The sequence below is a fragment of the Schistocerca americana genome, chromosome X (assembly GCF_021461395.2).
Source record: "Schistocerca americana isolate TAMUIC-IGC-003095 chromosome X, iqSchAmer2.1, whole genome shotgun sequence".
Lineage (NCBI taxonomy): Eukaryota > Metazoa > Arthropoda > Insecta > Orthoptera > Acrididae > Schistocerca > Schistocerca americana.
Window position 1 is genome coordinate 426,505,688 of NC_060130.1, and position 27,532 is coordinate 426,533,219.

Here is a 27,532-nt window from a genome sequence, read left to right on the forward strand (position 1 = left end):
ATAGTTCTCACCTTTAAATGCCACTGTACGGTCAGGCATTACATTGTAAAACAAGCCCGTCTCATCCACATTGAAAATGTTTTTAAGAGCATATTGGGATGTCAGTTCTTTCAAAGGGGTTTCCTTCCAATCTCGCACTGTCTCGAAATCAACACTTTTGCTTTTGCCACATACATTCTGATAGCTGATGCCACGTCTTACCGTAAATTTGTGCAGCCAACCTTATGAAGCACTGAAATTTTCCACACTGAGTCAAATTGCAAATTCATTTGCTTTTTCACAAAGCATTGGGCCTATAATAGGAATGCCTTCTGTTTTATGTTGCCTGAACCACTGCAACAAACAATCTTCCACATCTTCATATTTCCCGTCCTGAATGCATGTCCGCTTACTAATAGAAATTCCAAACACACATGTACTATCTTCAATTTCTTTTGCCTCTGCACCTACAGAATTTAAAGTAGACACAGAAATTCCTAATTCCTTGGCAATATCCTTTCGCTTTCTATTACTGTTTTCCTTCACAACTCTCAAAATTCGTATCTTTTCAGCGATAGTAATGCTTTTCTTTTTTCTTCCACTCATGTTACCAGTTCTCAAAATAATTAGAAACACAGTAATACTGTACTATAGCCTATACAGTATGAGGTGTGATGTGTTTCGGGATTCCCAAGTGACATGCAACATTTCTTGTCCAGTTGTGCCCTAGTTCAGCAGAAGTCGTGTAATTCGGAAAAACAAACGAGTGTTACACCTACTACCAATCTTCCCTATTGCTATCACCACTGCCGTAATAGTAAGCTTCATACATTATACTGTACTTTCCAATATTGTACAGTCTCTGTATAACATTTTGTTTTTGTGAAAACTCTTATTTCAGTTTATACTGATGTTCCATATCTGTCAATCTATAAAACAATCTCAAGTCTGTCACATTAAAAATTCAGTGTTAGTTGGATTCAGATGCTTGCAACGAAGCAATTTTCTAGTTGGTGACCATGGTGCCGTGTTAATAGATAGAGCTTAGGCCAGAATTATACTATCAATTTTCTTTGACAGTTATCTTTGACATGGCGCCAAAGGGGATATTACGCTGTCATCAAGTATTTTGTCAAAGTTCCTTCATAAATGGCAGATGATGACTAAATACTATTCTCTGCAACTCAATTTTACTTATGGCATTGGCAGTGTAGTGTGCTGATGTTGGCAACACCATCTTCATATAATGCAAATGTTTTGTAATGAAATGTTCAGTTTACGAGTATAACTAATTTACTGAGTGGACAAAGGTACATACAAGAATCTGTCATCAATACAGCAAGAACAGATTTAATTATTTACTTTGTGGTGAAATGAATTCCCCGCAATGAATGGTCGTTGCCAACATCAACACACCACGCCATGCCACCGACGCCATAAGTGAAATTATACCTGGTCTGCAGTTGCATGCACTGCAATTGCATTGTTATTGCACTTGCAAGAGAAGCAGAAGAAAAGGAAACATATTTGGGTGAAGCCATGGACTTCACGGCGAGATGCAAAAGATGTTGTTGTTGTTGTTGTTGTTGTTGCTGCTGTTGTGGTCTTCAGTCCAGAGACTGATTTGATGCAGCTCTCCATGCTACTCTATCCTGTGCAAGCTGCTTCATCTCCCAGTACCTATGCAACCTACATCCTTCTGAATCTGCTTAGTGTACTCATATCTTTGTCTCCCTCTATGATTTTTACCCTCCACGCTGCACTCCAATACTAAATTCTTCTAGTCAAGATTTCTCTTCTCCCCAATTCTATTCAATAGCTCCTCATTAGTTATGTGATCTACCCATCTAATCTTCAGCATTCTTCTGTAGCACCACATTTCGAAACCTTCTATTCTCTTCTTGTCCAAACTAGTTATCGTCCATGTTTCACTTCCATACATCGCTACACTCCATACAAATACTTTCAGAAACGACTTCCTGACACTTAAATCTATGCTCGATGTTAAATTTCTCTTCTTCAGAAACGCTTTCCATGCCATTGCCAGTCTACTTTTTATATCCTCTCTACTTCAACCATCATCAATTATTTTGCTCTCCAAATAGCAAAACTCATCCACTACTTTAAGCGTACCATTTCCCAATTAATTCCCTCAGCATCACTCGACTTAGACTACATTCCATTATCCTCATTTTGCTTTTGTTGATGTTCATCTCATATCCTCCTTTCACGACACTGTCCATTCCGTTCAACTGCTCTTCCAGGTCCTTTGCTGTCTCTGACAGAATTACAATGTCATCGACAAACCTCAAAGTTTTTATTTCTTCCCCATGGATTTTAATTCATACTCTGAATTTTTCTTTTGTTTCCTTCACTGCTTGCTCAATATACGGGTTGAATAACATTCGGGATAGGCTACAACCCTGTCTCACTCCCTTCCCAACCACTGCTTCCCTTTCATGTCCCTCGACTCTTATAACTGCCATCTGCTTTCTGTACAAATTGTAAATAGCCTTTCACTCCCTGTATTTTACCCCTGCCACCTTCAGAATTTGAAAAAGAGTATTTTAGTCAACATTGTCAAAAGCTTTCTCTAAGTCTACAAATGCTTGAAATGTCGGTTTGCCTTTCCTTAATCTAGCTTCTAAGATAAGTCGTAGGGTCAGTATTGCCTCACGTGTTCCAATATTTCTACGGAATCCAAACTGATCATCCCCGAGGTCGGCTTCTACCAGTTTTTCCATTCGTCTGTAAAGAATTCGCGTTAGTATTTTGCAGCTGTGACTTATTAAACTGATTGTTCGGTAATTTTCGCATCTGTCAGCACTTACTTTCTTTGGGACTGGAATTATTATATTCTTCTTGAAGTCTGAGGGAATTTCACCTGTCTCATACATCTTGCTGGCCAGATGGTAGAGTTTTGTCAGGACTGGCTCTCCCAAGGCTGTCAGTAGCTCTAATGGGATGTTGTCTACTCACGGGGCCTCGTTTCGACTTAGGTCTTTCAGTGCTCTGTCAAACTCTTCACGCAGTATCACATCTCCCATTTCATCTTCATCTACATCATCTTCCATTTCCATAATATTGTCCTGAAGTACATCACCCTTGTATAGACCCTCTATATACTGCTTCCACCTTCCTGCTTTCCCTTCCTTGCTTAGAAACAGGTTTCCATCTGAGCTCTTGATATTCATACAAGCGGTTCTCTTTTCTCCAAAGGTCTCTAATTTTCCTGAAGGCAGTATCTATCTTACCCCTAGTGAGATATGCCTTTACATCCTTACATGCGGAAGATATACAACAAAATTTGCTACGGGAGCTGCAAGTCGAGGACGTGAAGTCGCATGAAAACCCCTTTGGGAATGGACAAGAATACATTTCAATATGTGCTCAAGAAAGTGGCTCCTCATATTATGAAGCTGAGGCTACATCTGCAAAAGATAGACTTACTTTAATACTGTGATTTCTAGCTACTCTAGTTTACAGTACAGGTATAGCACTCTAATGCTGCACTGCACATTGACGAAAATAATACTAGAAATGTTTGAAGCTATTTATAACACACTGAAGGAGGAGTACGTGGACGCAAATAAATTTAATACATACTGCAGTCACGAAAAATTTTTATTTCCACAGAAGTTGTAGAATTTCTCCTTTATATTCTCAGGGGTATATCCTGGCTGTACTTCATAGCTAATAGCATCTGCAGTTTTTTTATAGCTCACTTTTTCTTCTGTTTTTGTTTTCGAGATGTCATAAGCTACACAGTGCTTCATCTTCTTCAAATATTTCTATCAATTTTGTTATATATGCGACGCACCATGTAAATTTGGGAGTCGTGTTGATAAAAATTGTGTGTCAGACAGCTGTAGCGATGCTAACGCTCCAAGCGGTTGATTTCTCCATGCAGTAAACATAAGATGAAAGCTTCCTTTGATCAAATCTAAGGCGAAGTGCTAGATTTGATCAAAGAAAATTTGACCAATGCCTAACTTTGACAAAGTTCTTCATTACACTATCAAATTTCATTATTGTCTAGCATTGGCCTTACCGGCAACCCACTCTGAAACACTGCATCATAACTTCGTATCAGTGGGAAAAACGTATAAGTGAAAGAAGTATAAATGAAGTTTTACTGTATTTATGTTTTGGCATATTTCAGTAACATTCCCTTCTTTCAATTGCTTGTTACTGAAATTGACATAGGTGACCTACCAATGAAAGGCTAAGGATTTTTTTAACCAATAATTCCCTTTCTTCAAATAAAAGCACAGGAGAGCAACCCTCACAGATGTGAACATGACACTGACTATGGCATGTGTTCTGACAATTACAGACAAAAAGATGATGATCCCAGTGTATTATTATTATTATTATTATTATTATTATTATTATTAGTAGTAGTAGTAGTAGTAATAGTAGAAGAAGAAGAAGAAAACTGAAATGGCCCACAAACTCTGAAGATTTTATTTTCAGGAGTATTTCTTCACGTTGCAGTCTAAATTTCTTTTGTCAATGCATTTTCCATTCTAACATTTACAAACTAGCCTGGAACAATTTCTGAATGAATAAACGAATGCAGCTCTTAAAAAACCGAAGAGCCATTTGTCACATTAAGCTCCAGTTAAGTTTCGATAAAATAGTAATATTGAGTCTTACCTGCTAATAAGCATTGCCACCAACACTGGTGTCCATCCACAGTAAAGAACTTCTCGTGTGTGCTTATTCTGCTTTGAAATCCAAACCCACAAAGGAGTCACAAGAACAAAACCAGAAATGATAAGTGGGGCCAGCCAGTCGGTTTTCCCTGGAATGAATTACAATACTTTCAGAAACAGAAAACTGAATTTTGGAAATAAAATTTCATTCTAATTGAAAGTTGACAATAGAGGTTTTTTATTTAATAAAATGTTACAACTGTTTACATCTGTTCATACTCGAGATAACAATGGATTTTTGAGGCAATAAGCTGAACCTTTTGATAGTGCAACTGGGTGACAACAAGACAAATAAATCCATAGTTGCTCCAAATTAAACAAAATTTATTAATTCTGTGTAGATAGAAGCAACAGTTGCTGTAACTACCAATTCGGTGTGTGCACCATTTCATAGTTTGCACATGAAGTTTGTGCTTGGTGCAGCCACTACAGGCCACTTGGCTGCAACCCTTGTTGGAACTAATAACTATACAGGCTGTTGCCCAAGGCGCCGCTGGCCACTTGTGGGTTGCTAATTGAATTGTACCTTGTCTTTCGTGCGTGTGTGTGTGTGTGTATTGTCTGAGCAATAAATTACAATGGTCTTAAGGTTAGAACAAAAGTAAAATAATTTATGATTATAAAATGGCATGGACAAAAGCACAAAATGTTACATTAACTATTGAAGTGTGAGAAATTTTCGCGTCCGGAAAAGTTTTCTTCTTTAGATTGCAAATCTCGAAAACTATTACACACATTGAATAACATCTTGGTGTATATACAAAATGAAATAGAATTAAAATTCAGTCTAACTTACCGTAAGGAGATGAAGAGAGCTGGCCAAACAGTATTTCTTAGTCTCACAACAAGAATAAGAATTAATCGAAATAAATTCACAAACACACTATTTAATGGCAGTAAGTACACTACACACTAATCAGACAATGCGAAAACACCGCTTAATTCAGAGTCAGAGTCAGTGGAACTATCCGTCTCGCTGCTCGTATTGACAAATATAATCAAGTCTTTGACACTTTGTTGTAAGATACCTTCATTGTTCCATGTGTCCTGTATCACTCCTTTCACGTGATGTACTACTACCTTCTGCCAGTCTTCCGATGTCACAATTTCAATTGCCTCTTTCAAAAGGCGTTCCACTTCGGTTAATGTAAATTTCTTATTTTCTGCAGCAATATGCCGCTTAACCTGAGCCCAAATCAGCTCTATTGCATTGAAATGGCAATGGTAAGGAGGCAATCTGAGCACTTTATGCCCGTATTTTTTTGCTACTTCATCCATAATGTAAATCGGGTTCTTTGGTTTGTGTTGTGATACAAGTTCTAATAATTCTGCCCTTGTAAAATTACTGTCGAACTGCACCTTATGTTTCTGTAACCAGCTAACAATGTCGTTTTTCCTCGTTGCCTTTGTGGGTGCTTTGACTTGTATTACTGAATGATAAGGAGCGTTATCCATAACAATGATAGAGTTTTTTGTTAAGTTCTGGAGCACACAGTCTTCAAACCATTTCACAAAAGTATTGTGGTTCACCTCTTCGTGGTAGTCGGAGGTCTTATTTGAACTGAATAGCAGCAGACAATTTGGAATGAAACCTTTTGAATTTCCGGCATGTGCTACAATTATCCTTTTTCCTCTGCCGATCGGAGCTGCCATCATCAAAATTTGTCCCCACTAATTCTCTAAGAAAGCGGCATCGCCAGGCTGCAATATCTTGGTGTTCCATTAGTAACTTTCTGCCAGAGATGGATTTATAGCGGAATCCTAACATTTTCACGACTCTTAAAGACGATTTACTACCCTGAAATAGGTCAGCCGCTGTGAGGGTAGCATGTAGTTTTTTTGAGTGTTGGATACTCCTTCCTCGAATAAAATGTGTATATTTGATGACGAATGCCATCTTCCTGAAAAAGAGTAAAGTTTTGTGACCCTCTTCTCTAGTCGCCTCCTTTTCCCAGGTGTCTCCAATTTAGATGAGTCACTTGAGCCTTCTTTCGTGAATTTCTCCTTGCAGATTCTTATTACTGATCGTTCGCTAACTTGCAGAGCAGCTGCAGTTCGCTCCACCACCTTATCCAAAGGAATGAGAGGCCCTCCTGCATCCCTCTCTCTCTCAAAATACTCCCTTAAGGAACACACGTATTCACGTGCCTGACTGCGTATAACGACGCCATGTCCGCCACTTTTTGTAGGTCTCCGAGGAGTGTGCAGCCTCGGCCTCCCTCTCTTGCGACTGCTTTCATCAGACATTGTAAACACGCGAAGCTACAAGTCACTCAAATCTCTCACCCGCACGTCTACAACGGCTCGCTGAGGACTGGCTGGCACAATGCCTTAGTCAGCTCGGCAGAGTGAAGTGGCAATGCAGTGGCAGCCGACAGCGCCGGCTGCCATTGGTTTATTGGTGGCGGGAGCCCTGCAGCACGTTGCCTGTCAAGTGACAACTACTATAAATCAGACTATAGTGAGGAAACTACCTCAAATTGGCCTACAAAAACTACCTAAGCTACAGCAAATGCATGTCATGTGAGATTTTCAATATCATCTCACTCTCTTCACACAAACTATTAGCGCTAAAGAAAAAATGAATAGGGACTTTGTTGTAGGAAATGTTATGTAGTTGAATTTTATGCTGTGACAGGTTTTTGCTAGTGGCTCCAGTTTTCGAGTTATTCAAGAAAACCACAGAAAACTGACATTAAATGTGGTTTAGCTCTGAAAGCATTTGGAATAAGGCATATGTCCGTACGAAGTTATTTATTCAGATTCACCAGTACTATCATCCCTCATGGCATGGATCTTTTTTCCTGACTCACCTCATATTCCTATTCAGTAGTAAACTACGGAATACATGACCAGGAAAGCTGAAAGTCTAAATATTCCAGACATATTCTCACTCTAAAACAAGGCATTCTAAATTTTAACAAAAACTGATACACACAGCAATCGGGGCAATCAGAAAGACAAAAATTCTCTTTCTTCCAATTATTTTTATGTTGACATGTGTTGTACATGCAAAGCCACATACAGGCACCTTCAGAACAGTTCAGCTTGATATGACCATGCAAGAGCAAACAGTAGCACTCGTCAAAAGAATAAACTGAACTAGAGCACCAACAAAACTCAACACTGGAGGATAAGAAGGTATAACTTCCACCACTGATACAAGTCCTTAGCAAGTAAATCATTTTCTCTCTGAATTTAAGAAACTTTGCCTTGTGAATAAATTTTTCAGTCTGGATATATCATTAGTTGTAATAAGCGCTGACGGGTAATGTGACACACTAAATAGGAGTACAAGTGAATGCTGATGCCACCTGTTATCAGTCAGGCATGATGGTTAAGTTTGTCTGGCTAACAGCCTCTAGGAGGCACAGCTCATCTATGTTTTAATTCTGTGAGCATGAGTGATTTCATAGTTTGTTATTGTATGTTGATCATGGTGAGTGTACTGGGGTGAGGTTTAGGTGCAGTGTGGGGTGAGGGATGGAGAGAAGTGGGAGGCAGGGAGGTGGTTGGGGGAAAGCGTCTAGCAGCTCGCGGGAGTTGGGAGCTGTCCGTGGGCTAGCTAGGGGTTTAGGTAGAGGGGACACATGGCAGACAGCCGAGCACTCTATTTCATTTCATAAGCTAGGGCGCGAGATGGCAGCTCACATCAAGCTGACAAGTACTGGGCGAGGGTAATGAGAAAGGGGTGGTGTGTGTGTGTGTGTGTGTGTGTGTGTGTGTGTGTGTGTGTGTGTGTGTGTGTGTGTGTGTGTAGGGGGGGGGGGGGAGGGGGAGGGGGAGGGGGGAGGAGGGGGGTGCGCGCACATTTCTCCTCCAGCTTGAGAAAGCTAGCAAAGTAAAGCTCTGTACCTTCCGTGCGTGTATTTGGCGACGAAGCAGTGCTTCCGTCTTTAGGTGAGTCGTCTCCTTTATTCCTAAATAATTTGGTATTTTCAACCAGAACTTTCCGTACATTAACAATTAGATATCTTACAGGCTACCACTAAACATTCAATGGAGGTGGATATAAAAATCTGTGTGTTTACAGGAGTGGATATGGCTTAAATTGTGATGTGGAGATCTATGGCTATGGTGTGGGCTGAAATTCTATGTTCATTTAAGTAATTTTGTTTTTCTCTCTCTCAAAAAAGTGTGGTATGACTTAACAAATGTCTTAGTTGTGCATGAGACTTGACAGTTATTTAACTGAAACGTACAAATATTTCCTATGTTCCTTTGAATGAAATCTGTGTTTATGTAGAACTTCTGAAGGAGAGAAGACAAGTACTGTGTTAACACAAGTCTGGTAGAAGGCAGGAGCTGTGTCATAAACTAGTAATACTTTGCTTTTATGTCACTATAGGTCAAAAGATGTAAGTGCTGAGACAGTAAATTTTGTTTTTAAACGACAGTTTATTTTACAACAAAGTATCTTCAAGTATTTTGGGAAAAAAGCCCTTTACATTGTTATGAAATGAACAATATTATAAACATTTACAATAAATTCAGTTTTAGCAGTTTCTATAGCTGTATCAGATGGTTGATCATCAAATTAGATTAGCCCTAAAATGGCTAATACTACGAACGCTTGATTCACAGAGCATTTTCCTTTTTCATGATGTCTGCTGCTGTTGACTGAAACTTTGTATAATTCTACTCAGACAGCTAGAAACTGTGGATTAAGAAGTTAAGCATATGAAAATCGGGTAAGTGTGTAATTTGGGGTCTCCCTTTTGTGTTACATTGTGTAAAGACAAGTATATTTGAGAGTAGTGTAATCTTTTAGTGGAAAAATATAAAAAGGTCATAGTTTTAAAAATAAGATCACAAGTAACTGATTCATAGAAGGTTAGATGCTAGTTACCATTGTTATGCCTCTGCACAGACTGATTTCGTGTTTACTTATTTCCATAAACTATCACTATTTTATTAACCTATTCAGTCTTCTTTACAAATTTTGGCTCTTTTACAACTGCAGTCTTTACCTTTAAGTGCCCAAGAGAGGCCAATATACAGTACTTTATAGACAGTAAACTGAAGTTCATTGTCATTAAGAGTGTACGACTGAGTGGTGCTATCACAGTTCCGTGTTTGATGCCTAAATTATACACAGGCTTTTACTGTTCATCTAAACTTATAGTGACAGCAATTTAGTTGCAATAAAAGTATTCCATACTTACATACACACAGGCAAGATAGCACTACAAGTTGCAGACTACAGATGACACTAGTGGTGAAGACTCACTACCTACTGCAATTTTTATGCTGTGTGTGAGGAAATTTAACAGAGTGCAGTGTCCCTATTTTAGATGTGAGCTTCAGGAGTACACCACCACCACCACCACCACCACCACCACCACCACCAATTTAAATATTTTCCTTTACTGTCCACATGGTTTAAGTCAATATACATTCACCTGGAAATAACCTGAAGATATTTAGCACAATCAGTATTTACTACATGTGGTGGAAGTTCTCAGGGGACTGACAAATATTTGAGAAAGAACAAGAATTAAAACTTTCCATGTTTCTATGGCTTGGGGCCCAATAATACGCCAACAATTATAGAATCATTCTCAGTTCATACCTACCCTGAAGTACACAAGTACATCAGTAATTGCATTTTCCACAGTTTGTCACATTTCACAAGTAACTGTTCCATATATCTTTTCTGTTCAACTTTTTGCATTTTCAATCACTAATTTTCCTAGTTTTATAGTTTTAATAGATTGGAACCATATTTAAAAACTGCACAAAGAAAATATTAGTACCTATAGCATCATAGAGGACAGTTGATATCCATGAGAGAAGAGCGAGTGATGTAACGTCACCAAGACTTGCTGCAATTGGAGTAGCTACATTATCGGGATTGATGCTACAATGCCGTGAGAAAACTATCACTGCAGCAGTTGTAAGACCTAAAAAAGAACAAATAGCTTATTAGTGCAAATTGAGCACAAAGAAATTCAACATAATTATCAACTCAAAACAGTACTTATGTATCAGAATGATGAAAGTAAAAGATGTGCATCATGTCAAAGATTCCCCAATTTTTATCCACGTAAATAGTACTGCTCCACTAAGTACAGATTTTGGTTTGATTAGAGGTTTTCACGTTCAATTAAAAAGAAAAGTTATTTCAACAATAATTAATGAAATCCACAAACAAACAACAAATATTAATATTTACATACCTGTCACTATCAAAGTTACTGAAGCCATATAATAATGTTAATTACAACTAAATACAGACAAGAAAATAACTAGAGAGTTAGTTTTACCTAGAACAAAGCTGGCAAGTGAAGCAGTCACTAAACTGCTGGCACACATAAGAAGTGCATGGTCAAGCCGCACACTCCTGCTCTTGAAACCTCCCATCACTATTGCCACAACTGAAGCAAGGAATCCAACCACATTTGCCTGACACTGTGCGAAAGAAGATACACAAAAAAATCAGACTATCGCCACAATAAAAGATGCCAACATTGAAAAAAAAAATGAAAACATGCCTTGGATAATTTACAAACTGTTAGTAACTTTACAATTACTAAAGCCATAACTTCCTGATAATCTAAAATTCCACTCCATAAAGTAACAAGTTTGTTTCCACATTTGCATTTTTTGAAGTACACAGACCAGAGACCACAGTCTAAGCAGCCAGAGACGCTGTGTGTGTGTGTGTGTGTGTGTGTGTGTGTGTGTGTGTGGAGCTATTTCTGATGAAGGTCTTGTTAGTCAAGAGCACACTTTCTGACAGTCTCTCTGTTGTGCCTATCTGCAACTCAGCATCACCATCATAGGTGAGTAGCAACTATCCTTTTCATAATATTGTCACACTTATCTTGGATTTTCTATTAACTTTTTAAAAAAGTTTGCATATTTGGTGAACTGATCATTGACTGTGAGTATTTCATCATTCACAAAACCCTTTAGTGGTAGATTATGGTGACAATGTTCAGGAGCACCACATTTGTGTGCATTTAAGTGAACACTTTTTAGCGGAGTTCAATAAGTAACGCAACACTATTTTTTCTGAAAGTAGTTTTGTTTTATTCAGGATTCCAATACACCATATTATTCCCCACTCTTTTAGTTACAAAACCATGTTTTTCAACAAAATTCCTTTTCAATGTGATGACCTTATGCCACCTTATTTGGAGGGGCTGTATGCCCACACGGTACCACTCACCTGGTCGACATTGGAGCCAATGTCTTGTTGCAACAATAACCTCTCCATCACCCACGTAATGCTTCCCATGTAGTGGATCCTTCACTGGACCAAACAGATGGAAGTCAGAAGGTGCGAGATTCAGGCTGTAGAGTGGATGAGGAAGGACAGTCCAACGAAGGTTTGTGAGTTTCTCTCGAGTGTGCAGACATGTGTGAGGCCTTGCATTGTTGTGAAGTTCATTTGCACAATACACTTAAGAGTTGGTTGTTGCACCATAAGGGAGCACATCAAACAGCATAACCCTTTTAGTGTCCCGGAAGACTGGTCCCACGACTAATGGCTGATGGTGCAGCTTTGAACTTTTTCTTCAGAGGAGAGAGCTGTGGTGCCACTCAACGGACTGCTGTTTTGTTTCAGATTCAATGTGATGAACCCATATTCCACTGCCTGTGATGATTTTCGACATAAAATTGTCACATCAGCCTCATAATGCGAAAGCAATTCTGCACAGATGGTCCTTCGTTGCTCTTTATGGTGTACAGCGAGGCGGTGAAGAATCCAGTGGGCACACACCTCTGAGTATCACAAGTGGTGGACAAGTGTGTCAGCACTACCAACAAAGACATCCATTCTAGCAGCAGGGTGTCTTGATTGTGATCCGTCAATGTGAATGTCTGCATGTTCCAACAATGCAGGGGTCACAGCTGTATGGGCCTTGTTGCAATAATAGATGTCTCTCCAGACTCACCATGCTGTTGTTCACTGCCACATCTCCACAGACATTCTGCAAGTGCCTATGAATATCTGTTCTGGTTTTCCACCAAAAGAATCTCAATGACAGCTCTGTGCTTGGAACACACCTCTGTTACAAATGATATTTTGAATGCTACTTATAGCGCCGCCACCTATTGGAATTTCATGAAACAAAAGGGGCTGAAGCGGGAATATTCCATGATGTCCCACAACAAATTCCGCAGTTTTTCAACCGAAATTGGCTGAGGAAAAAAAAAAAAAAGTGTTGCAATCCTTACTGAATATCCCTTGTAGCTTCATACGTTTGTTTTTTCTAAAAATTGTTGATCTGCCTGCCAGTCCAATGAAATCAACTGATGGAAGATATGATACTTCACTTTTACTCCTGGGCATGCTTCCTTCTAACAGTCTGGCACCAAGTTTAACAAATCCTGAGATTTTCATTTTGGAAAACTTGTTTACTTGTTCTGTCATGTCATGACCATATCTGTCAGTTAGGATGACTAGTTTTCTACAAGGTTCATACATCTTGCAGCTCCCAAATCCAGAAGCACTATTTTGCTGACCCGTAGAAGGAGCAAATCCTGTTTGTGCCTCTATGCTATTTTTGTACATTACACTGTTTTTATTGTCACTGGCCACCACAAATATATTTCCTAATGATAATGGTTTCATTGTTGTCTATTTCACTTTAGCAGCTTATTTTACAACTTCCAACCATTCTTCACTGACAACACTCACTTCCACAGTTTTCCCCCTTTCACAGGGGGGTCTCCTGTTGAATTATTTGCCTTTAGAGCACATTAATAAGAATTAATTGTCTTTCAAGCATATTAATAACTGTGCCTTGAGACAATTTCTTATCTAAGTTTATACTAACTACACACGGCAGTGTGTATATTACATATATCTTGATCGCCTTCAAGATAGTTGCACAAAGTTGAGTTTTCTTTTACCATTTCTTGCCAATTTAGACTGTCCCCTTTTAATGAGATATGCTTTGTAAGGCAAATCAAGATGTTAGTTTTATTAATACTGAGTATTTGACTACAATCTTGTGAGCCAAGAGTATGAATAATCATCGCTAGCCGCTGTGGCCGAGCAGTTCTAGGTGCTTCAGTCCGGAACCACACGACTGCTACGGTCGTAGGTTCAAATTCTGCCTTGGGCATGGATGTGTGTGATGTCCTTAAGTTAGTTAGGATTAAGTAGTTCTAAGTTCTAGGGGACTGATGACCTCAGATGTTAAGTCCCATAGTGCTCAGAGCCATTCGAACCATTTGAATAATCATCATTTACAAAATTTACGCTTACTTTGGAACTATTCTCAATGAACCAATAGTAACAGCTGCTACACTGAACATCCTTTATCACTTCCTTTTATTAAACACAATGAGTTTCCTTAACACTGCAAGTAGTGGCTGAGAAGAAATTACATTGATTGTCACAAAAGCTTCAGTGCTCAAGCTTACTCTCTCACTATAGGCTGTGTGTAGTACATTAGAATGAAAATTGTCACTAACACGTATCACATACACATTATGTCTACAATGAAGATGTGAGGGGGTTAAGATATTAGTCTTTGTATCCAAGAGAAGTTATGTTCAAACCTGTAATAGTCATTTCTAACAGTTTTCTTTGATCTTAATCATCTGTTGTGAACATCGGGTTAGTTCCATTTACAAAGTCATATATATTTAACCAATTCCTCTGTCTTCCAGCAACTTACCTTGTCCCACTTAAGAAGTCCTTTGCCTCTAATGACCGAGCTGCCGTCAAGGCACTGAACTAGAAACATCTTCCCTACAACGGAGGTTAAATAAAACAGATCCAAACAATGCCATGAATAACACATGTATACTCACTTTTGAAATCTCAATCACTAGCTGATACTATTAATCTAACTGCACAGCTGGATATGGAGATTAAAATGGGGCATTCATTACAAACAAGAACCAAATATGCACTTTCTGTGTTAGTGCGCTGTTGACAGAAAGATAATTAATATGTGAAAAGTGAACTGAAGTTTCTTGTTACAGTAGTAACTCAAGCATGATACTTTCAATACATCCCCTGGCAATAGCATCCTCTTGGAAACCACCTTAAAGTCACCAGCTTAGTGGTACCTGAAGTTCAGTGAGAAATTATTTTATAAATATCCACTTAGAATCCTCAATCTTGACACTGTGATAAGTATGAGCATTTATATAAGACTGCAGGCCTCCTTGAATGTCTTTTATAGCTCTGTCAGGTGATGCCTGATATAAAATACTAAAAATCAAGAGTGACTCACTGAGACATTCAGAACTGTTCCATAAGTTTTTTTTAATATTCAAGAATACAAGAAAACACACTAGTCATGTAATTTAATTTATTTTACAAATGTGCATATGATCAGGTGTCAATGTCACAAACCTCTGACAATGCAGACATCCTGGTAGGATAAGGAATGTTGTACATTTTAATTATAGTATACCTGAAGCTGACACTGCCCCTCAATAATTTTCAGAAATACTGCAGTGCAGTGTCTGAGACACTGTAGTAATCAACAGCTGCATTTGATTAAGAATGAACTCACAAATAGCAATTATGTTTCTGCAGCAGCTGTAGAATAATTCAGAACTAATCAAAATTTATGCTGGAGCAGGACTCACACCCAAATTTCCTGTTTGGCACGTGTGGTCACTGTAACAACTTCAACTATCTGAGCATGCTCCCAGGAGTGGCCCAAATCTTCATTTGTCCTGGTGTTTACACTCTAATAGTCTACAGGTGATGTAGAAGCAAAACAGCAATTTGCGAGTTCATTCTTAACTTAATTTGGCTGTTGGTCATCAATGCAGAGTCTCTGACATTGCACTACAGTATTTCATGCCATTGCAACAAAATGGTGAGAGAAAACTGTCTCCTCATGTGGGTGAATCATGGTAACGCAGTGCGAGCGTAAGTACACAGCAGGAGAAATGGAGATTTGTGCCACTCCTGGAAGCATGCTCAGATAGCAGAAGTGATTAAAGTGACAGCTAGCAACAAATGGGAAATACGGGTTCAAGTTCCAGTCCAGCACAAATTTTCATTTGTACAGAAATATTCTACAGCTGATGCAGAACCATGGTTGCAATTTGTGAGTAAATTATCAATTTCCAGAAGCCTCTATTTTTCCATAAATCCTATGTGAGCATCACAAATTCACAATAATTCATTACTTTTATATTCAAGGTGATAATGAGAACAGAAACGATTATATTCTTCTCTGCTAGTGATCTGAATTTCAACCACTGCGGACCTACTCATTTTGCCTTAAACTCAGAGCACATACGAAGACATGCACTAGTGACAGTGTGACATGGCGGTGGTGTAATCTACTGTGTCACAGATGGAGATCTGGAGATTCAACTCAACTGAGAACAATACAGCAGTCTCTTCTCCAAATGAATGTACCCTTCAGTATTCTACTTGTGTTGCTATTCTGTCTGGCAGATATATGTAACCTAGGAAATGAAGAGTAATATCCAATTGTTATTGAGCAGTATTTAAATAAAACAGGAAAATAATGATACCAATGAACAGAAAGTAACTAGTGTATAAAGGACCACATGTCAATGAGATAATAACTAAATAAATAAATACATAAATAAAAAACATGATGGGGCACATTCTACTATTAGCATGTAAGTGGTTGGAAGGGAGATGGGGAGCAGATTCTCCATCAGATATGGCTGTTCACCTCAGCCTTACTACCCCGTTAAGCTTATGATGAGAAGTACAATATCAATGTGTGTATTTAATGTTATTTGCATCACAAATTCTCCAGACCAGGTTCAGTAAATTGTGCATTTATATCTTATGCCTATGTGAAAGTAGTTTAACCCTTTCACTGCTGTGGATGAGTTAACTTGTGATCCGTGACTCCCCAGGTGCTGAAGATGTGTTTAAATGCAGTCTCTGGGTTTTCCTTAAGCACTATGATGCATTTTTGAGCCCAATTCTGCTGACCCTCTCACTGTTGCGGACAAGTTACTGCCATATGTCGGCCAATAATTATTATACAATTTACGTGAATCTTTGTATGCTACCATTCGAAGAAAAAACCTCATTTTGATATCTTCAACTGTTTATGAAATACGATGATAGTTACGACGACACAATTTCTGATGTGCTGGGATGGAACTGCGCATGCCGAGGGCGAATATCTGCCAGATATAAAAACCAATATCTCAAGAATGAAGTAAGATACTATTCTGCTCTCAGTTATTTTAAATAAAATTTCAGTATCTTATTTACATTTTATACACAGCAATGTATAAGCTAAAATCAACAATATGCAAAGTCTACTCAATTCATTTTAAAATTTGTAAACTCAGTTTTATGCAATGGTTTACTTAATTTGATGCAGCAAAGTAACTATGACAAATAATGAAAAGAAATTCAGTCCTTCATCAAGCAAAGATGTCAGACAGTAAGATGGGAAGAAAATCGAATTTTTTCACCAAATATTTTTCTTAAAATTGGATGATGAGTACTTCCTAGATAGTGGGAGGAACACCATCTCTCGGGTGGCAGCATTAGGCGAGCAGTACAGTAACAACAAAGCCATGCTCAACATGGATTGCAAAGAGCATGTCTGTAGCAATCAGAGGGTTAAGTTCATATCAAGACAATCACTACTTGAGGAGTCTTACAAGAATAAGGGAAGCAATCAGCTATGGTCTCATTTAAAGGTGTATCTTTACATAGTTCTGGAGGGGCTTGAGGAAACTACAAGAAACCTAAACCAGCATAGCTAAACTAAAATTACAATTATTATCCTTTGGACACCTCCATAATTTCACACCAATTCATCTCAGTCTACCTCGGCTAGTTACATTCCAGTGAATTGTGGCAGTCATTTCAGTGTGTGGTTTATGCTCCTTTTGTTTCTAGTGATACGAAGGCCTTTCGAGGAAAAAGAAAGCTTAGAAAGTTGTTTATTCCATGAGGTGCTCAACAATCTTCAGAGTTGTTGCTAAACAAAAAATTTAGAAATAAAGGTAACAACTCACCAGCACACGATGACAGGGAGTAGTGGATTGGAATGGTGTGACGGAACAGAGATAGGGGAGACTGTAGGGTAGAGGGTGTCTGTGTAGGATGAGTGAATTAAGGGTCTTGGAGCACACTGAAAGCATGTATGGAGCAGGGGGCAAGTGAAGGTTGTGGCCAGGAGGATGATGGGAATGAAGGATGTGGTCCTGCTATTATTAGTTTCCATTTTTTAAATGACACTGAAATGTCAAACAACGACACCACTGACACAGCAAAAGAGAGCTGTTTCGAAACACAATCATATCTCAAACTTATGTTTGATTGCAGTAAAGGAAACCAACTATCTCACGTACTTCATGAAAATACATTGTTCCAAACACTGCCATTTAGAGCACTGGGCATGATGAAGGATGAAGGGAGATTAGGATTTGGCAAACATGTCATTATAGACTGAGCGTAAGCTCAGATAGGAAAAAGATGAAGCAAGAAACTGATAATGTCATTTAACAAAGAAAGCATCCAGTCTTTACCTTAATCAATTTGGGGAAACTATGTAAAACCAAAAGCTGGATGGATGGCCAATGTGCCAGTTCACTTAGGTCTTCAACAGCAAAAATTTAATTTTGCAGACAGAAGCTGATACATTGAGATTCTGTTCCAAATGTTCCTGAGCAGTCATGCTTGTTAGGTATTATCCATAATGGTGTTTCACAAACCTGTATCAATGTAAGATTTCCAACAATCATGCTCCACTGTTGCTTAGGTGTGTCCATGTGACCTAGATTAGCTTGTGTTGATAAGCGAGACGCAAGGGTCATCTCCAGATTTCCTTTGAGACCCAACAGTGCTGGTACAAGTATAACAACTTCTGTCACTGCTTCAAATACTGTCCAGTGCTGAAATAAAAAAAAAGAAGTTTATAATTCCTAACCTATATTTATAATTTCAGAAATTAGACTATAGACTGAATTCTAGATGTGAACTACCAACTGCAAAGGTATCATTTTGTTATTTGATGTCGAACAAAAGTCAACTATTCATTAATATCATGTTTGAAGTAGCTAATTTTGCATTTCATCTAAACCACAAAGCATTTCCATTGTATTATTCCTAAACATCACCATTAGTTTCATTCATCTTCACATTACGAAATGTCAATGATACATGTCTTACATGTCAGTGCCTTATTTATTTATAATTTTTTTATAAAATTCAAGGCCTTTTAGTAGCCAAAAAACACTTAAGTATCCCATTTACTTTCAGAAAGAGAGCCACAAATCCCAGTTCAATATAATCTGTATTATAGTAAAGAAAATAATATTAATGCCAGACCAAACTCTAGCTTTTCAGTAGATTAAAGCAATAAAATATTGACTTCTCATAGAAGTGTGAACCAACTCAGTTATTCAAATGGCTCTCAGCACTACGGGACTTAACTTCTGAGGTCATCAGTCCCTTAGAACTTACAACTACTTAAACCTAACTAACCTAAGGACATCACACACATCCATGCCCGAGGCAGGATTCGAACCTGCGACCATAGCGGTCGCGCGGTTCCAGACTGTAGCGCCTAGAACCGCTTGGCCACTACGGCCGGCCTCAGTTATTCAATTGGTGAAGTAATTCATACTGTATTATGAGCCACTTTCCCTTGGACTGTAAAATATTCAATATATCTATTTTTCTGGTCTTGTCAGGAAGACAATTCTCTACAACAGTTCAACAATAACAAATCATCTGGAGGCATGCTGTAAGCAGCTGGTAGAGGTGCTTTTGTGGGATGTTAGCTTCAATACTTCATATCAGAGGGGTGTTACCAGACAGAGAAACAGTTGGCATCCAGCACTGAAGTGGCAAGTTGCACCCTAACTCTTACACTTGTATTTACAACCTCAGCCGGCAACACAAGCCACTGCATCCAAATATTTTTGGTCACACAAGCTGACCATAGCAGCAGAGGTTTTATCCTAATTAAGACAGTTATTGTAAGGGCCCACAGAAAATCTAGTGCACACATCTTCCGCATGTGTTGTTTCAGTGATCTGGCCATAATCAAATGTAGCAAGATCTTGTGTCTGGCCAGTCTTGGATCACTATACTACACATGGTGGGTACAAAGTATCATCACAATACAATGCCATTCATTATTATTATTTTAGCATGCTCAATGACACAGTTATAAGCATCATCTCTGAATATGAATGTGTACATTAAGTTACATGAACAAATAACTTACTGTAAGTATGTTCTATACACGCATTATCAACTTCTTTGAGAATGCTTGAGAGTGCCAGTGATTAGAACAAGGAAGGTCACCCTCTGGACCAGAGAAAGATAACCCTTCCAGCTCCCACCACCTTCTGTTCTTGTGCTGTCAAAAGCTGTCATGAAACCACCAATAGAGCATGATGCTATAAAAATAATCCTGTTATCAAATACCCATGCAGGGAAGTTTTATTTTGTTATTTATGGTTTGCAAAAAACTGGCAGAACATTGGAAAAATGAGCAAAAGAAAGTAAAAAAGTTTTTACTTTATCCTCCTGTGTCAATATTCACGTCTCCACATACTATTATGTTAGTTTTGGGGGCTGAAACACTTTGCAGGACTTCTGTTATTTTTGTGGAAGAAAGTATCCACATTATCACTAGGTGTGCGGTACACATACAGAATAATTAACTTCTTATGGATGTTTAGCTTTGTTAGTTCAATGGCTGCCAATTCAAAATGTTTACCTAAACTTACTGTGATCAGTCGTCCTATAGGTTTAAAATGTGCACCACCTCTGATATAAACAAATGATTCCCCACCATTTAAGGTAGTTTTACAGTAGCAACTTGCACAGTCATATGCCAGTATCATTATATGCTGCATTTCTTTGTCTCTACAGCAGTGTTCTGTAATGTGTACCACCACACTGTTCAAAGACTGTAATTCAACTACCAGCTGGTGCACTTTATTTCTAATAGACTGTACATTTTGATAATAATAGATAATTCTGAGAAAATTTCTGTGGTGCTTGTCATTTCTTTTTCTCTCTGATGACTGACGGGCATGCAGCCTGGTGTGGAACATTTTATCTTCTATGTATAAGGTGAAGATATCACTAAAGTGGTTGATACACTTTCGACACAGGGTAGTTTGTTGTCATGATTTATCTTTAAGAAAAGGAAAAGCCTAGTCGTCCTACCTCTGACAAAAGGTATTTGATCATGTGTGGCCCCGCAACCATTTGATATATTCTAAATCCACCATCCTACCTTTCCCGGTCCTATTGCAGTGCAGACCATGCCATACTGTACCCCCATCTCTCTACTGTTCCCACTGAAGTGTGTGCCTGGTCAGCAGTCATCAGCACTACCTACAGCTCTGCACTGACTCACCATACACCACAGGAAAGGTGAAGTTGATCATGATGCTAGAACAATTCAGCCACACTCACACTGAAGCTACCAGGATGGGAAGCTATCTAACACAGGTCACCACCTATACTGTATATTTTGTCCCTATCCAAGCTATTCCCTATCCTACCCACTATCACTAGCTGATCATCATTTGTAAAATTCTTACACCAAGGCCCTAACCCTCAGTCACATGATTCAGCCCAGCACTTGGCCTGATACTCCTCCCTTAACTTTTCCTGTAATTGAGTGCTTACACCTCTGCCATGACTATCACCTAGCAGCAGTACCCTCTTCTTCCTAACATTGGTGGTGTTCCTAGTCACAGTCTGCTGCACATTTCCTACTTCTGTACCATCTTGAGGCTCCTCTCCCCTCAACTCTGGCAGCTGGAATGTGTTACTGGTAGATTTAATGAAACTGTCAGACCACATCCTCTGCCTGCTATCCTTAATACCAATTGCCATTTTCCAACTACTACCCTCATCAATGTCTTCCTTCATCCACACTAGCTCTCTCCAAACTTGATCCAACTCTGCCCAAAGTGGAGAAATATTCCTTTCCTGCTTCTCTTTTAAACTACTGCTGCTGTGTATTTTGCAGTTCCAAAGGAGGGCCTCAGTGACTTCCTTAGAGTTCTCTCACTGAAACAACATGCTACTCCTTAGGAAGACCCAACCTGCCTGTTTGACGTTTACTCCTCCATATACCTGCCATGCCATCTGCTTAGCCAGTAACTTGTGAAGTTTGTGTGGTTTTAGAGGCCTAAACATCTGTCATGTTTTCAATATGCCTGTGTGTTACTTGTCACGAAGTGTTGCTTTATGTAAAAATGTGACCACAGCAGAAAAATGAGGATTGGCAAACTTAATTGAATCAAGCAAGAATAGGAAGGATGGTGAGTAAACTTATCTCAAGTTTTTATCTTCCCAAAACTTCAATTTTAAATCTATGCCAAAAAAACTGAACACTTAAATTCACAATTTCAGAACAGCACATGGACATTAGAGACTCAAGAATTTAGTCATACAAGTCTGACTCTAAGAAGTTGTTAGACTGGTTTCAGCAGCACAATCCTACCCTAGAAACCTAAGAGCTAATATCAATAAGCACTGGTGTTGTCAAAAATGAGAAGATGAACTGCCACTTGTCCCCAGGCATTGGGGTGCAAAGTCTCAAGCACAATGCTATTATTTTTGGGCAGTGCAACTAAAACAGTGATAAAAGTGCAGCATCTTGCTGCAGTAAACAGCACTAAACAAATCAAATACAAAGTTTCAGTTATCACCACCACCATTCTTTTTTCCAACTGTCATTGGAAACAGCCAAATAAAGAGTTAAAAGAATTCCTAGCCTATACACTGTACTCCTACCGTTCATCCATTTTTTATGTAAGTGGGATGAAGAAAGGTGCTAACTCATTTGAACCTTAACAACAAAAAGTGAAATTAGACAATACCAAATATATAATTCATAGTGGTCTTTTGCTGAACAGGGTCACATGACATCATGAACAGACCTTTGCAGAAATTATTCACTGGTTGGTTGGTATGATGAGAAAGGGACCAAACTACAGCATCATCAGTCCCTTTTTTTGCATTCAAACAGGTTGCAGAGTAAAACAATTCCCCAAGAGAGTCTGGGAAGTAACAAAGGCAGAAAACTAACTAGGAAACATACTGAAAGATATAACAAGAGGGGCAAGACAAAAGGGGAGAACATGCATTAAAAGGAAAAAAGCGGGAGAAGGTATTAAAAGAATATAGCAAATGGCCTGGACTGGCTGATTGCAAGAAGAAATAAAGGATGAGCCAGCCACTCTGCAACACACTAAAATCTCCAGCCTACACAACAAGGCTGGAGGAACACAGACAGAGAAAAGACAAACACCTTGGCAAACAAATAGCAAAGAAAGAGTGAGGAAAGGGTGAAATGGAGGGAGAGTGGAGGCCTGGGAGAGAGGGCTAGACACCCACCCCTAGATTGTGTGTTTCCCACAAATAAAACATAGAACTATATCAACCATTGACGCAGTGTCTCCCAACACCATTGGCAGTGCGGTGGGAAGGTCAAAAGTCTGCCGCAGAGTGGTTAAAATTGGGCAGTCTAATAAGATGTGGGCGTCAGTCAAGTGGGAACCAAAGTGACACTGGGGTGGGCCCTCACGACAGAGGTGGTGACCATGAGTCAGCAAAGTATGGCCGATGCAAAGCCGGCAAAGGACAACAGAGTCCCTGCAAGTGGCTCGCATGGTTGACCAGCACACATTCATTGTCTCCTTGATAGCACATAGTGTATTTGGTGTCCTGAGAGTGTGCCATTCAGTATCCCAGATCCTGAAAACTTTACGGCCTAAGACCGACTGGAGATCAGTCTCCAGTGAGCCGATCTCCAGAGTTGGTTGACTGGTAGCCTGTTTTGCCAGCCTATCAGCAAGTTTGTTGCCCAAGACCCCAATATGTCCCAGTGTCCAAATGAAGGACACTGAATGTCCACTGTTTCTGATGGCATAAAGACAGCCCTGGATGTCATTATTAAGGAATGGAGAAGGAAGCACTAGTCGAGAGCTTGTAGGTTGCTTAAGGAGTCACTACAGATGGCGAAGGACTCACCTGCGCAGGAGCGGATATGCTCAAGAGCGTGAGAGATGGCTACCTACTCTGCACTGAAAACACTGCAGCCATCTGACAAGGAGCACTTTTCATTACATCCAACGTGAGCAAACATGAAGCCAACGTGATCACTGAACATAGAGCCATCAGTGTAGACTATTTCTGAGCCCTGGAACTTGCCGACAATAGAGAAAAATTGCTAGCAGAGGGCCTCAGATGGTACTGAGCCTTTTGGGCCTTGTGATAGGTCCTAATGAAGCTGTGGTCGAGGCATGGACCATGGAGCTGTACCTGAGTAGACCCGCAGGAAATGTGGTAGAGGGAAACTGCCAAGTTGAGTAAGAAGCGACTGGACATGGACTGCAATTGGAATCCCCGATCTGGGTCGCCATTGGGGGAGATGACCACCGCGTTAGGGAAAAGGAGAGAGTAGTTTGGATGGTGAGCCGAACTATGAAAGTGTGCAGTATGATTCACAAGCAGTTGTCACCTGATCTGCTATGGTGGAACGCCAGCTTCCACGAAGAGGCTGATCACTGGGTTCATTTGGAAAGCTCCCGCCGCACGTTAAACTCCACGGTGGTGTATAGGGTCCATCACCCCCAACGCTGAGGGTAAGGCTGAACCACACACCAGGCTCCTATAGACAAGACAGGACTGCAAAAGGGCTTAATACAGCTGCAGCAGTGTAAGACTATCAGCAGCCCAGTTGGTGTGCCTCAGGCATCGTATAATATTAAGATGCCACCAGCACTCTTCCTTACAGTGATGAAGATGGGGAAGCCCAGCTAAGTGGGCATCGAAGACCAGTCCCAAAAAGCAGTAAGTCTAAACTACATTAAGTAGTTGGTTATTGAGGTAAAGTTTCAGATGTGTGTGGACAGTACAACGATGACAGAAGTACATGACACAACTCTTGGCGGCTGAAAACAAAACCGTGAGTGAGTGCCCATGACTGCGCCTTTCATATAGCTCCCTGCAGTTGACCTTCAGCCACATCAATGGAAGAGGAGCAGAAGGAAATTACATAAATTGTCAGCATATAAGAAAGGTAATACTGAGGGCCCCACTTCTGCTGCAAGGCCATTAATGGCAACTAAAAAGAGTGGGACACTCAGTACAGAGCCCTGTGGGACCCCATTCTCTCAGATGTGGAGCAAACTGTGTGAAGCACTGACTCGAGCTCTGAAAATGCAGAGCATTGGGAGCGGGCCCCGGAGACCCCACTTGTACAGAGTTGCAAGGATGTGATGTCACCACACGGTACCATAGGCTTTCGTCACATCAAAAAAGACGATAATAAGGTGTTGACACTGGGAAAAGGCCATTCAGACAGCAGACTCCAGGCAGATCAAGTTGTCAGTCATGGAGTGACCTTGGCAGAAACCACCCTGGGACCGTGCCAGGAGACCCTGAGACTCAAGGAACCAACACAACAACCAGTTCACCATACGTTTGAGCAGCTTGCACAGAACACTCTTGAGGCTGACAGGATGACAGCAATCTATGTCTAGTGGTTTCTTACCAGGTTTTATCACTGGAACGACGATACTTTCTCACTATTGCAACGGGAATTCACCATCACTGCAGTTGTGGTTGAAGACAGCAGGAGGTGGCACTGATAATCTGCTGAAAGATGTGAGCTCTCCAGTGGATAGACGGGAGAAGACCAGGAGTGAAAACTGAGAGACCAATGGTCAAGTGTATGCCATGTGCCACACTGAAATGGATGGGGGCACCTGTACTTAAGAGGTAAAGGTCAAGTAGACTCAGTAGATCCTTGACATCTTTACCACAGCCAATAATCTTGGAACCACCCCACAAAGGGTTATGGACATTAAAATCACCCAGAAGTAGAAAAGGTGAGGGGAGATGGTAAATTAGTGCAGCCAAAACATGGTGTCGAATTTCACAATCTGGTGGAAGGTAGATGTTACAGATGGTAATTTCCTGTGTTGTCCTCACCCGACAGCCACAGCTTCTAAATGTGTTTGAAGGGGCACAGGTTCTCTACACATGGAGGTAAGGATATAGATACAGATTCCACCTGACATTCTGTTACAGTCAGTACAGTTTTTGTAGTACCCCCAATAGCCACGAAGGGTGGGGATCCAAATTGCAGGAAACCGGGTTTCCTGAAGGGCAAGGCAAAAAGCAGGTGAAACGCTTAAAAGCTGTTGTAGCTCAGCCAGGTAGGAGAAAAAACTGCCACAGTTCCACTGGAGGAGTACACTATCAGTCGTCTGGGAAGGTACGAAGGGACCAAGGAGGCAGTTTATGCATCAGGGTCACCTGTCGCCACTGACTGGGTGCTAGTATCCAGGACCATTGGGTCTGAAGTGTTGGCAATATCTAAGTCTTCGAGGGATACTAGAATCTCCACCTTGTCCTCCGACATGGAACTGTTTGAGAGGCGGAGTGGGGACACCAGTCATGTCAGTCATGTTTCTTAACCAATTTCTTCTTCATCCGTTTGTCCCATTGCTGCTCTTTAGGGACATGCTGGGAGGGCTTCCCTGAAATAGCAAGACGGGCAGAGTAAGAGCATGGAGCCCTTCCACCAGCAGCATGTGCCTCCTTCAGCCACTGGCTACTGCCACTTTGTCAGTTGGTGAGATCTCTGTAGGGGGAGTCCCAAGGGACCCCTTCCGCACATGAGGAGCCAGAGGAGGATGTTTATTTTCCAGCTGGAGTGTGGGGACTGATGTCCCCAGCAGTTTCTAGAGGTGTTGGTCCCCAAAGTAAAAACTTTGGGAGCAACAGAAGAAGACGTGCACCCAAGCACTAAGGTGGAGGGAGGGAGGGAATGTAATCGGGTGGTAGGGCCCACTGTACGAGGTTTAGATGAGGAGAGTGTTGTCGCCAATGAGGAGGACGGCGACATTGCGGCAGTGTAAGACGAGAGTAATCAAATGAGGTGCAACCTTTCATATTTCAGTTTAGCCTATCTGTGAGTCATCCTGTATTGGGTCTTGTACTCCATAATTTTCAACACCTTTTGGAATACTGTGCAGTCTGGAGAGCAGATGGAGTGGTGCTCTTCAGTTGACAAAGGTGGGAGGAGGGCCACATGGAGTATTTGGATGCAATGCATGTCTGCAGTATTGACATGTGGCACTGGAGTGCCACCGGGAAGACATGCCCAAATTTCCAGAACTTAAAATGACGACATTGAGGGAGGGATGTATGGTTTTACGTCACAATGGTATACCATCACCTTGACCTTTTCAGGTAAAGAATCACCCTCAAAGGCCAAGATGGAGGTGTCGGTAGCAATCCTGTTGCCTTTAGGTCCCCTATAGACGCACCAGAGGATAAGAGCATCCCTATGATTCAAATCAGCTCATAGCTCATTGTCTGACTGCAACAGGGGATCATGATGAAAAGTAATACCCTTGACAATGTTGAGGCTTTTATGGTGGGTGACCGAAACAGGAATATCACCCAGCTTGGCACATGCAAGTAACACTCATGACTGGATTGAGGATGCTGTCTGAATCAGGGCTGACCCATCGTGCATTTTGGACAGTGCTGCCACTTCCCCAAACTTATCCTCCAGGTGTTCTATGAAAAAGAGTGACTCCGTAGCAGAAAGAAGTCCCCGTCAGTTCTGCTGCACACTAAATAACGAGGTAATTATGGCTCTCTTCTTTCTGTAGCCCTACGTTCCTCACATGGCGTAGTTAGGGAGGGGAATGACTTGCGGTCATGTCACAGCATTGTACTCAACCTTCCCTTTCTTAGCGACTGCTGGGACCATTTGTTCCCCAGCAAAAGATGACTTGGTTTGCTTCATCACAGGTCATTGCCCTGATGCTACCCATTCTCATCAGGGGCTCTCCCCACAGGTGCCACCCAGCCACAGCAAAGCCTACCTGGCATGATGGCC

The 27,532-nt window shown here is 40.5% G+C and overlaps 1 protein-coding gene across 1 annotated transcript in view; it reads right to left on the reverse strand.

Annotated features, from left to right (window-relative positions):
- The window catches only part of LOC124555138 (solute carrier family 41 member 1-like), a 103,823-nt gene that overhangs the window by 59,811 nt on the left and 16,480 nt on the right, over positions 1–27,532 (reverse strand). Inside the window, exons 3-6 of the mRNA XM_047128949.1 lie at positions 18,348–18,527; positions 10,964–11,108; positions 10,454–10,600; positions 4,639–4,786 (exon numbers count right to left, since the gene is read on the reverse strand). Of these exons, the coding sequence (XP_046984905.1) occupies positions 4,639–4,786; positions 10,454–10,600; positions 10,964–11,108; positions 18,348–18,527 (620 nt within the window). The remainder of the gene's footprint in view (positions 1–4,638; positions 4,787–10,453; positions 10,601–10,963; positions 11,109–18,347; positions 18,528–27,532) is intronic.